At 56.1% G+C, this 14,475-nt stretch overlaps 1 protein-coding gene across 3 annotated transcripts in view; it reads right to left on the bottom strand.

Moving 5' to 3' along the window:
* Positions 1–8,838, bottom strand: part of DGKD (diacylglycerol kinase delta) — a 101,781-nt gene extending 92,943 nt beyond the window's left edge. For all 3 annotated transcript variants that reach the window (XM_040972330.1, XM_040972329.1, XM_040972331.1), the window contains exon 1: positions 8,682–8,838. In XM_040972330.1, coding sequence (XP_040828264.1) covers positions 8,682–8,837 — 156 coding nt within the window. In that variant the 5' untranslated portion in view covers position 8,838. The remainder of the gene's footprint in view (positions 1–8,681) is intronic.
* Positions 8,839–14,475: the final 5,637 nt, after the last annotated feature.

The following is a 14,475-nucleotide window of genomic DNA, read 5'->3' as shown; positions in this document are numbered from 1 at the left end:
AACAAACCAAAAAACCTTAATGTTTCCTTCAGTTGGGTCTGCTGATTTGGAAACACCTTTAACATTCCCTGAAGTCTCTTTCTGCTGCACAGAGTAGCAGCAAAACTCCAGCCAACTCCAACTTCTCCCCAGTCTCTGCTGTATCACTGCTCTCAGGGGCTCAGCGGCGGGACCCCCTCAGTCTCTCAGCCTCCGGGGGCTCAGAGGCCAGGGACCCCCTCAGTCTCTCGGCCTCCTGGGGCCCAGCGGTGGGGCCCCCAGCCAGTCTTTCGGCCTCAGGTGCTAGCAACCAGGGCCCCTGTCAGTCTCTCGGTCTCTGGGGTTCCATGGTTTCACCACAAAGCGTCGACGTATTGTCCTTCGTGTCCACCAGGCTTGTCAACTCAGTGCACGTGGTGTTTTATTAATGGCGGCAAATTCCCGGTGTTCTTCAAGCACTGCTCTGCTCAGTTCCTCTCCCTCCCTAGCCTTGCGACAGACACACAGCAGACCCTCTTTCTGCACCCCCAACTCCCACCCTCTCGTCAAACTGTCCTGCTGTTTCTCCTCTCCTGGCTTCCTAATGGCTATTTTTTTCTGGATTATTTTCTGGGTCACTAACTGTTTTCCTCTTTGTCTAACCTGCTGTTCCTTTATTACATTTCTGCATTTTGGGAACCTTTATTCAGATCTTCTTTATGGTGTCCAGTTCTCTGCCAACACCCCTGATCTGGTCTTCCATCTCCTTAATGAGCTGCACGGTCTCGGGCCTGCCTCCAGTCTGTCGTTTCTCTTGGCTGCAAGCAGCAGCAGCTTCTGAACACAGAGCCTGCAGGTGCACCTGCCCCTCCAGAGCAGTCACCTTCCTCAGCCCGTCAGGGACCTGCAGACGCGTCCACTCTGCACTCACCCGCCTGCCAGCAGCACGACCACCCTGCAAAGTTTCCCCTCGTGTGGAGTCCCCTGCCTGCGAACTGCAACTGGATTTCTGGGATCTCACTCCACATCAGGGTTTACCCACAACTGCCTCGCGTGAATAGCCATGCCATCTCAGCCCTCCTGGCAAGCTGACAGCCCCACAGAGATGGCCTATCACCACTGCCACCGCCAAATACCTACCACATTATGCCATGTGGCTTACTACTACAGAAATGCAGTGCTTCGCCCTACGAACACCCCACCTCTTACTAAGGCTCCACGTGCACCCAATGTCTGTACTCTGGCCAGCGTGGACCTCAGTACAGCTCTTGGCTCACAGCCCACAGCCCACCACTGCCAGGAGCAGACATCCCGTCCCACCCCCCCCAGGACCAGTCCAAGGCTCACTCTGCCCAGAGTCCCCCTGCACCTCCAACCCCTGGGGGACAGGTCGCACACACCTGTGAGGTCCTCTGGGCGCAGCACTCACTGCCATCATAGCTCTACAGTAATGGGGAGCTTGCTTCAGGCAGGGCTTGTTTGGCTTTGTTTTGTTGAGAGTGGGTGTTTATTGTTGTTTTGTTTTAAAGAGTTGTGTTTTTTGGAAAAACAGGTTTACAGAAAGGGGAAAGCTCTTCCATCTGTCCGCTGATTCACTCCCCAAGTGGCCTCAGCTGAGCTGAGCTGACCAGAAGCCAGGAGCCTCCTCCAGGTCTCTCCCATGGGTGCAGGATCCCAAGGCCTTGCATCGTGCCCGATGCCTTCCCAGGCCACGAGCAGGGAGCTGGAAGGGAAGTAGGGCAGCCATGAAGGGACCAGCACTCATGCAAGATCCCGGCGCGTACAAGGCAAGGATTAGCCACTGAGCCATGCGCCCGGCCCAGAGTGCTTGTTTCGTTGGCTTGGTCAGTGAGCTTACTATCTGCTTCAGAAGAATCTTCACAGAACAGTGGCTTGCCTCTCAGCAGCCCACTCCTGCCCCAAGGAAGGCTGCCTGCTCCTGAGCTGCCGATCCCGCTTCAGCAAAGGGGACAACTGTCCCTCCTCTTCCGGACTTCCCTCTCAGGCTTCTTCTCACACACTCAACTCTCTCATACAGCAACGTAAGCTTTCTCACACATCCTATACCCTGTCTGGAGTCACACCACTCTTCACATATGGAAATAATTTTCTTCTTATATTTTTATTGCTTTGAAAGGCAGGGTTACAGGAGAGGCGGGAGGGGGGAGATTCTCTGTCTGCTGGTTTGACCTCCAAATGGCCAAAACTGCCAAGGCCAGCAGTTTCATCGGGGCCTGCACCTGGGTGCAAGGGCCCAGGCATTTGGGTCATACTCAGCTGCTTTCCCAGGCATATTAGCAGGGATTTGACAGCACCCATAACAGATGTCAGCACTGCAAGCAGAAGTTTGAGCCACTGTGCTACAACTTCAGTCCTAAGAATTGCTTCTTGCAAGTACCTTCATCTCCTTTCACTGGGAAATGCATGGTCTACAACATCCTGCCCCGTGATGCGCTTCTTAGGTGCCTTGTCTTCAAGGCTGGAATCGGGAGGCAGGGACAAGCCTCCATCCACCAGAGGATCCCTTCAACAGCAGCCCAGGTGAGCCCACATCAACAGCAGGTGAAGGCACCAGGCTGGCCACACTGTGTTCTTCTCCAGTCACCTCCCTCTTGCTTCATGAACCTGGTCACGCCAGACCTGCTAAGCAGTCTGAGCAGCTGCAGGTCAGGTCAACATGCAGCAGCGGAAGTGGCCGGGCCACGTGTCAGTCTGTTCTGGCAGTGTGAGCGCCCAAGCTGTTTAGACTATGCTACCCCTTCTCCACAGGCATCAGCAAGCTGACAAGTGACAATTACACCACACAACACCCTGTATTTGGGGTGGTACACTTTATTTGATCCTGGGTCACCAAGCATTTCTCAGCAGAGTCCTCAACTGCATCCCCTCACCGTCTTGTCAATTTCACCTGCTCTCCCTCAAGGTGGCACACCTGCCAGCCTTCACATGCTCTATCCTGTGAGCCGAGGCACAGCAGCACTGTGAGCAGGGAGAAGGGAGAGAGGCCCTACAAGTGTTTTGATGCAGTCTTCTAAAAGGGATCTCCAGTGCTATACAGAACTTACCTGTAGTAAAAGGCCAAGAATTTGCTGTGTTCTGCCTAATCAGTGAAATAAGAGGTACTTATCGGGCCCGGCATAGTGGCTTAGCAGCTAAAGTCCTCGCCTTGAACACGCCCTGGGATCCCATATGGACACCGGTTCTAATCCCAGCTGCTTCACTTCCCATCCAGCTCCCTGCTTGTGGCCTGGGAAAGCAGTTGAGGATCGTCCAAAGCCTTGGGACCCTGCATCTGTGTGGGAGACCTGGAGGAATTTCCTGGCTCCTGGCTTCACACTGGCACAGCACTGGCTGTTGCAGTCACTTGGGAAGTGAATCATCAAACAGAAGATCTTCCTCTGTCTCTTCCCTCTATATATCTGACTTTGCAATAAAAAATAAATAAATCTTACAAAGAGAGAGAGAGTTACTTGTCTACTACAATCACACTGGTATTCAATAAATTAACCATTTTTTTTAAAAAAGCTATTTAACAGTCAGGGTGGTAGCACAGCACACTAATCCTCCACTCTGTGGAGCCAACATCCCTTATGAACATGCCGTATGAACAATTTATGTCCAAACCGCCCCACTTCCAATCCAGCTTCCTGCTAATGTGTCTGGGAAAGCAGCTGTCCATAGCCCAACTGCTTGGACCCCTGCACCCTTAAGGGAGATGGAAACAAAAGTCCTAGCTGCTCACTTCAAGCTGGCCCAGCCCAGCCACTGTGGCCATCTGTAAAGCAGCTGCTGGAAGATCGCTCTACTTCTCCCTCCCTGTAACAAGAAAAAGAGAGATGGAGGAAGGAGGGAGGGAGGGCAGAAGGAAGGGAAGACAGAAGGAGGGAGGGAGGGAGAGAAAGAGGGAGGGAGCGAGCGAGCTGTCCCAAGCCTGGGCTGGACTCCAAGCTCTGGCTCCTGACTGCAGCAGCAGCAGCAGCGCAGGGAAGGCTCATGTAACTGGGGTTCCTGCCGCCAGCACCGGAAGCCTTGGACTGAGCTGAATGTCACTGCAGGCACTGAGGCAATGCCCACACAGTAGATGAAAGCTCACTGTCCACTGTCCGTCACTCAAATACAGTTCAAAGCAGCACCTGTGACCCCAACACTCCCCACCCCCATCCCCATGAACGCTGGTTTGAATCCCGGCTGCTCCATTTTGGATAATGAACCTGGGAAAGCAGCAGAAAAGGATCCAAGTGGTTGAGCCCCTGCCACCCACAGGGGAAACCAACATAGAATCCTAGGTTCCTGGCTACAGCCGGTCCAATCCCAGCCACTGCACCACTGCAGTTATTTGGGGAGTGAACAGTGAATGGCAGATCTGCTCTCTGTAAATCTTTTAAAAGGGGAACTGGTAGTGTTGGGTTCAAGTCCCAGCTGCTCTAGGTATGATCCAGCTCCCTGCTAATTCACCTGGGACAGCAGTGGAGACATCCCAAGTGCTTGGGCCCTGCACCCACGTGGGATACCTGGAAGAAGCTCCTGCTTTTGGCCGGGCCCACTGCAGGCCACTGCAGGCATGCGGGGAACAAAGCAGCAGCTCTCTCTGTCTCTCCCTGTAACTCTGCCTTTCAAGTCTATAAATCTGAGCAACAGAACTAAACACAGTCACCTACGGACCAGCAATTCCACCCAAAATAAATGAGTGTGTCCACACAAAAACATACGCAGGTGCAGTGGGACATCTGCATTCCACACTAAAGTGCTTGGGATCAAGCCCCAAACCCCAGCTCCAATCCAGTTTCCTGCTAATACGCCTCAAAGGCAGCAGGTCATGGCCCAAACACTGAAACCCCTGCCCCCACGTGGGAGGCTGGCAGTTCCAGCCCCAACTGCCGCTGCATCTGGGCAGTAAACCAGCAGATGGGGGATCCTTCTGTCTCTCCCTCTCTGTCATTTGGCCTTATAAGTAAGTAACTAAATAAATTTAAAAAGTAGAATTTTTATAATGTATGTAAATGTTCATAGTAGCATTTTCTGGAATAGCTAAAAGGTGGAAACAATCCAAATGCCTACAACTGATGGAGATAAACAAATACAGTGCATTTATACTGTGCAATAGACACTGAGCTCACATTTAGCTACAGCATGGGGAACTCTTGAAAATGCTAGGCCAGGGTCTGCAATGTCTCAGTGACAAATCTTCGCCTTGCACATGCTGGGATCCCATATGGACGCGAGTTCATGTCCCCGCTACTGCACTTCCCATCCAGCTCCCTGTTTGTGGTCTAGGAAAACAGCAGACAACAACCCACATCCTTGGGACTCTGCATCCATGTAGGAGACCTGGAAGAAGCTCCTGGCTCCTGGCTTCAGACTGGCTCAGCTCCGGCCATTGCAGCCACTTGGGAATGAGCCAGTGGATGAAAGATCTTTCTCGCTGTCTCTCCTCTCCACAAATCTGATCTGCCTTTTCAATAAAAATAAATAAATATTGAAAAAAGAAAACAGTAGGCCAACTGAAAGAAGCCAGGAGCATAGAAAGCATACATTTTATGACTCCACTCAGATAAAATGACAAGAATCAGCAAATACACACCCAAAAACTAGATTAGCGGTTGCCTAGCGCTGAGGGAATTGGGAGGAAATACAGTGATGAAAATGTTCTAAAACTGACTATGGTGATGGTTGCACAACAAAATATACTAAAAACACTGCACTGCCCACTTCACATGAGCAACTTGCATGGTGTACGGATTACATCTTAGAGAGCGGGGTTTTCTTAAAGGCTTTACAACCTGAAACCCTCAACTAGCATCTGCCAGTCCTGACTCCACGATGGAGAAGAAGCGCTGGGGCGAAATGTGCAATCAGGGATATATGCACTTTCACATTCATGGGCAAAGTCAGAAGAGAAAAAAACATTAAGAGGCTTTTAAATAAATTAGACTCTACCTTAACTGACAGCATCACAGCATTACACAGTCCTTCACTCAGACTTTAAAATGCCCTGTACCGGGCCAGCAAACACCCCTGTGTCTGCATATCAGCCCCACCAGCTCTCCTCCCCCATGGCAGGTCCTCGGATGGGTTCCTGCGCACTGCAGTCTGCGAGCACAGAGAAGCCGCATGTCTGCAGACAGCGGTTCCAACCCTGCAGTGTCTCATCGCAGCAAGACATCGGCCACACAAGGCACAGCACGCTAAGCCCATCCATAGCCAACCCTTTCTACACCCACCAAACCCTAACCACCTCCAGAGTCGCTCCACTAGGCAAGGCCTCCCTTTAAAGCGCAGCCCACAGACCTGCCAGCATCACTGTAATACACTTCACATCCCCTCATCAGCTTGTCCCCCACTCATATTTGAAAAGCCTAACAACATACAGCTGCGGTGCTGGGCCAGTCGTCCATTCCTTGCTCCAGTGCTCTGCACAGACCGCAAAGGTGGACCTGCAGGCCAGCACTGCCCGGCAGGCGGCTTTCCCAGGCTCGGCTCCTCCCTTTGTCCCTGCAGCCCAGGGGTGAACCCCCAGGCTCGGCTCCTCCCTTTGTCTCTGCAGTCCAGGGGTGGCAGTGGTTTCCTGTGTGTTGCTTCATCTGAGTTACTTCATTGCCTGCATCTCGCACTCTCAGTTCTCCCTGCACCCATGGGACTGCTCCGCCTGCATTAAATGTCCTCTGGGGACAGTTAGGACACCATTCCCCTATCTCAGAGGAATGACCTTCCACTGCCAGCTCTGGCTCCGCACCCCACCTTCCTGCTAATGTAGACCTCAGATGGGAGCAGGCCGACTGGCAGCAGCAGCTGTGTGCCTCTCACCCACAGGGGGAACACAACAGACCAGGCCCCAGCCGGCAACAGGGAGCGAACCAGCACACAAGTTTATCTGTCTCACTTGAAAGAATCTTTTTTAAAACCTCCCCTGCTGCAAAGAAAGTGCATTGCTTACCTTTCTGAACCCAGAATGAAGCCCCACTTGTATCACTTGCATTATGCACCATGTACCCCAGGCCATTTCACGCGTGGCTTATCTGCTACCTGCTCACACACTGGGACAGTCTCTAAGGACCCCACACTAACATCTGCCTATCTACACACAGATGTGACTGTAGTATCACAGGGGAGTCCGCATTTTTAACATTCTCTCCATCCTCCTCCTCAACCAGAACAGCTGCTGCAGCGGCCACTGTTTCTGAAGCAAAGCAAGCACCCACACCTCCCTAAAGAACAGACCTGCAATCCTGGCAGGCTCCCCAGGACTGATGGGAATCAGCCCACCTTGGGAGCAGGGCCCCGCCGGGACAGGACTGTCAGCCAGGGCTACAGGACGCCTTCCTGGGAGCAGTCTGACCCACGAGCCCTGTACTTCCGATCATCTGGGCTCTCCTCTTGCCCAAGGTCAAAGAGCCGGTCCTTCCAACAGGCCAGCTCTAAACCCCGCAGCGTTCCTAATGCACTCAACCTCATCCACCTGCTGACTCAACTGCCACCGTGGCCGGGCACCGGGACCTTTACAAAGCTCAAAATCGCGTGGATCGCCATTCCTAGCCCTCGAATCCCACCTGAGAAGGCTGCCTCTGAGTTCTCACACCACATGCACAGACCACCTAGCCAGACAACGGACTCCCATCCTGCTATCCTGAGCTCAGCTCTAATCCACCATCACCACTCACGGACACCCTGGCCCAATGCGTTAACTTCTCTACTGAGCTTCCAATTCGCCACGGCACAGATGACCGCCAACACCCAGCTGGGGGGCTGCTCTCCAAGCACTGGACAAGTCACCCCAGACGAAGCAGTGTAACAACGCCCAGCACACAACCACAAAAACACTGCCGGGTGATGGTGTCTCAGCGACATCCCGACGAGCACAAGGCTCAGGTGCCTCTCCGCTGAATAACGGGTGCAGTTAGCTAATCAGCCAGTGCCACGTGAGGGCCCGAGGCGTCCGGGTCACAGGTATGGCAAACTGACAAACGGAAAGACATGGCACCCTCGCCAAAGGGGCAAGCGAGCCCAACTGGCCCGGAGGAAAAGCGCACTGCAGCAGGGTGAGAAAGCCTGTGCCAGCCGGAACTGCCGCGGCGGCCCAGCAGACCCAAGCTGCTCTCGGCCACCTGCCCGGCCACCTGCTGGAGGAAAAAAAAAAAAAAAAGCCCCACTCCTATAGGAAAAGCTCGCGGAAAGCAGTGTTCAACAGGAACCACCAAGGGAAAACAAAGGCTGCAACTTTTCCTTCGGCCAAAAGGACATGGCACTCTGCAGCCGCGGGAGTTGGGCGCCCGGGGTGCGCAGTTCCCCACCACCCCCGGCTTCTCCCCGGCGGCGAGAGGGACTCCGTCCCCGAGCGCGGACCCCGTCCCCTTTCCGAGCGGAGGTGAAAAAGGAGGCAGTCCCGCAACCGGCTCCGAACGCAACTCCGAGGACACCCCAAGGAGAGTCCGCGGAGTCACAGCCCGTCGGGTCCTGGGAAACGCGCGGAGCCCGAGCTCGGGGCACAGCTGCCCCACTCGCGCCCCGCGGGCCCCCCAGCCTCCAGGCCTGCCACCTCCGCGTCCCGCAGCGCCCACCTGCGCGCCCCCCAACGGCACGCAGGGCCGCCCCCACCGCCCACCCGCCCTCGGGCCGCCGGACACCGGCCGGGCCTGGCCGGCCTCTTGGGCAGCAGCGAGGGCCTCGGCCGGAGCTGCCGCGGCGTGAGGGGCGCGCGCGCCCCGGCCGCCCCGCCCGGAGCTCACCTTCTGGCGGATCTGGCCCGACGTGGACACCTTGCGGATGAGCTTCTGTGGGGAGCCGGGCTCCGCCTCGGGCTCGCTGTCCGACGACTCCTCGGGCGGCGGCGGCGGAGACGGCTGAGGCGGACCCGGCTGAGGGGCGCCCGCCGCCGCCGCCATGCTGCCGGGCCAGCGCGCGCACCGCGGGCGGGGGCGGGGCGGGGGCGGGGCCTGCGGGGGCGGGGCCGAGCCTGCCCCGCCCCGTCGGCGTGCGCGCAGCCGCAGACGCCGCTGCACCCCGCCCCCACACCAGGTGAGGGTCCTGTCGCGGCTTCTCAGGGGGCGCGGCTGGTGGGCTTTTGCTTCTGTGTTCAGTTGTTGTGTCCAGTCCCCAGTCTGCCTCATCGGCACTTCAGGGAGCGAAGGGCTGGGCCTCTGGGAAGCTGGAGGAAACCCGGGGGTGGGCAGGTGAGCCTCAGGGGAGCCTCAGGCGCTGGCGCCCTTGGGTCTTGGTGACCGGGCTCTGACGTGATCCCGAGGCCGGTGACTGAGGGGAAGGGGACTCGAGGTTAGGAGGTTAACAGCAGGAGTGAGAGCCAAGGCTCCTCTTGGCCACCTGGGAAGTGGACCTGGCCCGCTGCTGCAGAAGGGGAGGAAGTGCGGTGGCAAGCGAGTTCATTGGAGTTAGACCTTCAGGATGCATGGGGTGGAAGGGCTCGGAGGAAAAGCTGCCCACCTAGGTGTCTTCCTGTGAGGGCTGGTCAGCCGGGGCATGTGCAAGTGTACAAGCTTGGAACCCATTGGCCTCTGTTGCCCTGGGCCACCCCACCCCAGGGTGGCTGCTGCTGGCATCTGGTTGGTGGACGGGGCCAGAGGATGCCCAGAGGCCCCTGGGTAAACCAGGCTGGGCAGCCCTCTGCTGCCATTACTCACCACATCTTGTCACTTATGCTTCAGTTCCTGGCTCTCGCCACATGTCATGTGCTCAGGAATTCCACGTGGCCTGGCGACCAACACACTGGACACCTGCTCTGTGATGGACTTCACTTGGTGATGGCTCCTGACACCTAAGCCAGCACCCAGGCTGTGGAGTACCTGCAGATGCAGGCTCCTAACAAGCTCAGGTCAGGGGCCAGCGTGTGGCAGGGTGTGTTACACAGCTACCACGACGACAGCATCCCATGTCAGACCACTGGTGTGAGACTCCCAGCTGCTCCTCTCCAGTTCCCTACTGGTGTGTCTGGGAAAGCAGCAGAAGATGGCCCAAGTGCTTGAGCCCCTGCCCTCACAGGGAGACCTGGCTGGCCGTGCCCGCCTCCTGCCTTCAGCCTGGCCCACTCAGCCATGGCCACTAAGCCTTCCGTGGACTGGACCAGCCAGTGGACAGTCTCTTTCCATGACTTAAGGCTCTGGAGATGGCAAGGGGGTATTAAGGTAGGGGTGTGGGGGGGGAACCTCTGTAGGAAGGATTTTATCCCTGGGCACCGGAGCGCTTTGGGGAAGCAGGACAGACAGGAAGCAGGAAGGACGGTAAAAGCGATGGTATGTTCTCTCTGTTTAGCTCTTCCAAATAGATCAGCCTTTTTAAAAGGGCGGCAGGCAGGTGTGGTGCCCATCCAGGCAGTTACAGCAGAGTGCCAGATGGGAGATGAGCAGACAGGGACATAAAGGGACCTACTGCTGCTAGCCAGAAGAGCAAGGGGCAGGGCAGCCGACGCAGGCAAGGGCTTTCTGGGGACTGCAGTGTCCCTGAACAAAAGCTGACCTGCAAATGGACAAGAGGCGGTGAGTGTTAGATGTGCTGTGGTCTCCACCTGTTGGAGCTCCAGATGGGAGTGGAAAGCCAAGGCCACTGGTGCTCATGACAGCTAGCTGTGCTAGACAAGGATGTTTGGTATTATGGACTGGAGTGGAGCCAAGAGGAGCCTCAGGAGCCTGCCTGTTACATGAAGTTCCCTGATGGGGACCCTGGGCTGGAAAGAGGACGTGAGGTTAAAAACCAAACAGCTCAGCATCCATCCGATGTGGGCTTCCCATTAGCAATTATGTGTGAATACTGGCTCATTCTGCATGGCCAATGTGCCCTACGAACGAAGGAACATAAGATGCTGAGAAGGGGGTGGGTGTGGGTGGCAGAGAGGGTGGGGGCTGTGTTGTTTTTGCCAGGCTTCTGCGACAGAACCATTCAAAATAAAAGATGTGTTTAAAAGGAGAGCATCCGGCTTAGTAAGAAAAGGAGAACTCCAGCATAAATCGTCTCTGACGTGTGAAGAAGCCTTTTTGTTGCCCAGTGAACCACAGCATGGTTCCCTTGGAGATCTGGAGCAGGGAGGGGAGCTGAGCCCTGACTCCCCCCAGAGCGCTCTCCCTGGCCCCCCAGGAAGAGCGCACATCCCAGGGGCACCTCTGTGGAGTGAGTCACCCCAGCCGTGAATCATCCGGCTCCCATTCGTCCCGCCTCGAGGGCACGGCAAGGTGGCAGCGCTGACACACTTCATGTCCGCCCTGAGCCCACTACACTGGGAGCCAAAAGAAGCTGCGACTGACATCCAGAGCGAGACACTTGAGCCTGGCATGTGACCTGGCGTCCCTAGCCTGCTGGGCACTCTGAAAACCAAAAGAAGAAGAAAAAGAAAAAATCCCACCAACCCCACCCCCGCACAGATCCCCAGGATGATTGCTCGCGTCTGTGAAATTAAACTGGGAGGAAAACAGATGCCCTAAAGAGGTGTTAACAACACACATGATGAAACTGTCAAGAACGAAAGACTCACTCGGGGAGCAGGCAGTGACACTGGAGCTCTGAAGCGGTGGCATGGGCTGCGGCACTGCCAGTACCATGTGGGGGGAAGAGGGTGCCGAGCTGTTACCAGCTGGGAGAGGACCTGGGCTCTCCGTGTGGCCTCTTCATGCCTCCAAATGAATGTGCAGTGCGGTTATCACAATAAAAATGTCAACTGAGAAAAAAACTTAGCAGCCTTTGTTATTATTTGAAAGACAGAAGGACAAAGAGAAGATCTTCCACCCACTGGTTCAACTCCTCAAATCGATGCAGCTGTCAGGGCTGGGCCAGGCTGAAGCCAGGAGCCAGGAGCTTCCGCTGAGTCTCCCAGGTAGGTGCAGACACCTCTGGGTGTCCACTGACTTTCCAAGCACCCTAGCAGGGGGTTGGATCAAAAGTAGAGCAGCCAGGGTACAAATGGGTGCCCACATGGGATGCCAGTCACAGCAGCTCGGTTTGCTACACATCACTGCTGCCAGTCCTCGGGCAGCCACTGTTGGATCATCCCTGCTCATGTCCCTCCATGACCCTCCAAGCCCCACTGCATATACTGAACAAAGGGCAGGTTCCAGACTCAGGGAGAGCAGAGACCCACTAGCTGTGTGATCCTGGGTTAGGGACCCCTGAACCTCTCTGGGCCACAGCTTCGCCATCTGACACATGGGAAGTGACTGAGTTTAACGAGGTCATTAGCACTGGCTGTCGCATGCGCAGCGTCTGGCACATAGCAGTCCCAGCGACCGGCAAACATCCCTGTTTCTCCCACCCTTTGGTTGACAAGCTTGGTCCGGAGTTCGCAGGCCCCATTCTCTTTTCAACTCCTCTGTACTCCATCTCTCTCACTGTGCATGCGCTAAAGCCCCTGGCCATGTGCTCAGATTTCCTGTCTCATGACTCTGGGGTTCTGTCCACAAGCAAATGTACAGGCCAAGCTAAGCTAAACCAGGGTTCCCCACCCTGCCCGGGGCAGCTGGCTGCTCACTTCCTGTCCCCTCCCCAGGGTGGCCAGCTGCAGGCCATAAACAAGCCAGCACCTGTGATCCTATTTCAGGACACTTGGTCACTAAAATAACTTGCAGGGCAAGGGTTGTTCCAATCTCGGGCTCCAGGGATTGGTCCTGCCCTTTGGCTCTCCTGCCCAAAGAGTTGCAAAGGTCGGACCTATTAACGTCCACCCTGACTTAGGATGTCCTGGGGTCAAGCAATGCAGGAACCCGTGTGCTGGTGTTCTCACCAGGCACTGCTGGGCAGAATCCCAAGCCCTGGCCTGGCTTCAGAACTCCAGCTCCAGACAGGGCAGGGTTGTGTGTGGCGGGGGAGGGGAGGGAGGGTTCTGCATGCCAGGGGACAGACTTGGCAGTCCCCAGAGGACCATGTCACTCTGATGGTCCGTAAGAATGCCCTGAGAGCAGGGCATGGGCTGGAATGGTGGTGCCCTGTCCCCTTAGCATGCGAGAAGAGAATGCATCCATATCTGACCCTGCTACCCGCAGACCAGAAGACAAGCTTCAGTCTATGTATGTGTGTTTCCATGTTCCAAATGTGCACGCTCAGCCTACACAACACCAACTCGCAGCCCTGCTTCTCCACAAGTCCTGTCCAAGGTGGCAGGTGAACCCCCTTGTCTCCGTGCCGGAGTCCTGCCAAACACTCCCAGGGGTTGAAGCCTTGGCATGTGCGGAACCCACACCTGCCAGCCCTCTGCTGCTGCTGCTGCTTTTGGTTCCAAGGGACACCTGACACGTGACCCTACCACTACATCTCACCTTCCTATCTCCAACCCCCTTAAACCAAGGGCCAGAACCTGCACGCGTCCCACGCCCAGCTATGGCTGCCAAAAAAAGCTGCTGCTCGGGCCCGGCGCGGTGGCGCAAGTGGTTAAAGGTCCTCGCCTTGCACGCCCGGGATCCCATATGGGCGCCGGTTCTAATCCCAGCAGCCCCGCTTCCCTTCCAGCTCCCTGCCTGTGGCCCGGGAAAGCAGTCGAGGATGGCCCAAAGCTTTGGGACCCTGCACCCGCGTGGGAGACCCAGAAGAGGCTCCTGGCTTCGGATCGGCATACTATCGGCCCGTTGCGCTCACTTGGGGAGTGAATCATCGGACGGAAGATCTTCCTCTCTGTCTCTCCTCTCTGTATATCCGCCTTTCCAATGAAAAAATAATAAAAAAAAAAAAAAAAAAGCTGCTGCTGCCATCACTGGGCAGGTCGGGATGGTGGGCAAGGAAGGGCCTCACGGAGGAAAGGGTCCTGGAATCGTCACCCTTCTGCCCTACCCCCACCCCATGTCAGCCCCACCTTCCTCTCCTCCCCCTTTTCACACCAATCTCAAGGAAGCACTCTAAGCAGGAAGCCCAAAACACATGAACCTCTTTTTTGTTAGGACAATGCATCCCCAGAGCCGGAATCACCCATGGGGCGTTGATCCACCTGGACCAAAGCCAAACCACCAGATTCCGCTCCCAGGGACTAGGGATCATAGCCCTGAACTGCAGGCGCTCCAGGCCTTGCTGCTGAGGCCCGGGCACCCGTGGTCCAGGCCTTGCTGCTGTGGTCCCTGCGCACCCGTGCCCAGCAAGTGTGTTCTTCCTTCAGCTCAGCTGTGTGACTGCTCCAGGGCCTTCCTTGTGTCCCTCTCCAGAGCACATCAGGGTGGATCCTGTTGCTCAAATCCGATGGGAACTCAGCTGACAACACCCAGCTCAGACAGGGACTCTGGCCCCCAAGTGGAACATCTAGAGTGTTTCTGCCCATACTTGTTCTCAGTCCCTTTCATGTTTGAGCTGGGGGCACTTTTGGGGACCCTGAAGCTGGGCCAGGTCAGGTAATGAGGCACACACACCTCCCCAGGCCTTCCCAGAGTCATGGCTGAGGACTAGGCCCCCAGAGAAGTCCCCAGCCACGCTGGGGATCCACCAGGTGAATATGTGATCTTCAGGCACTTCCTCTCGCAAGGAGTCCGTGCTGGCCATTCTAGGGCAGGCTGACCTCCCTTCTACACACTGCCCCTTGCTCATCTATCTCCCGCACCCCCTACA

The sequence above is a fragment of the Ochotona curzoniae genome, unplaced genomic scaffold (genome assembly GCF_017591425.1).
Source record: "Ochotona curzoniae isolate NIBS_2020 unplaced genomic scaffold, NIBS_Ocur_1.0 contig_2294, whole genome shotgun sequence".
Lineage (NCBI taxonomy): Eukaryota > Metazoa > Chordata > Mammalia > Lagomorpha > Ochotonidae > Ochotona > Ochotona curzoniae.
This window is presented reverse-complemented; position numbering and strand designations above follow the sequence as displayed.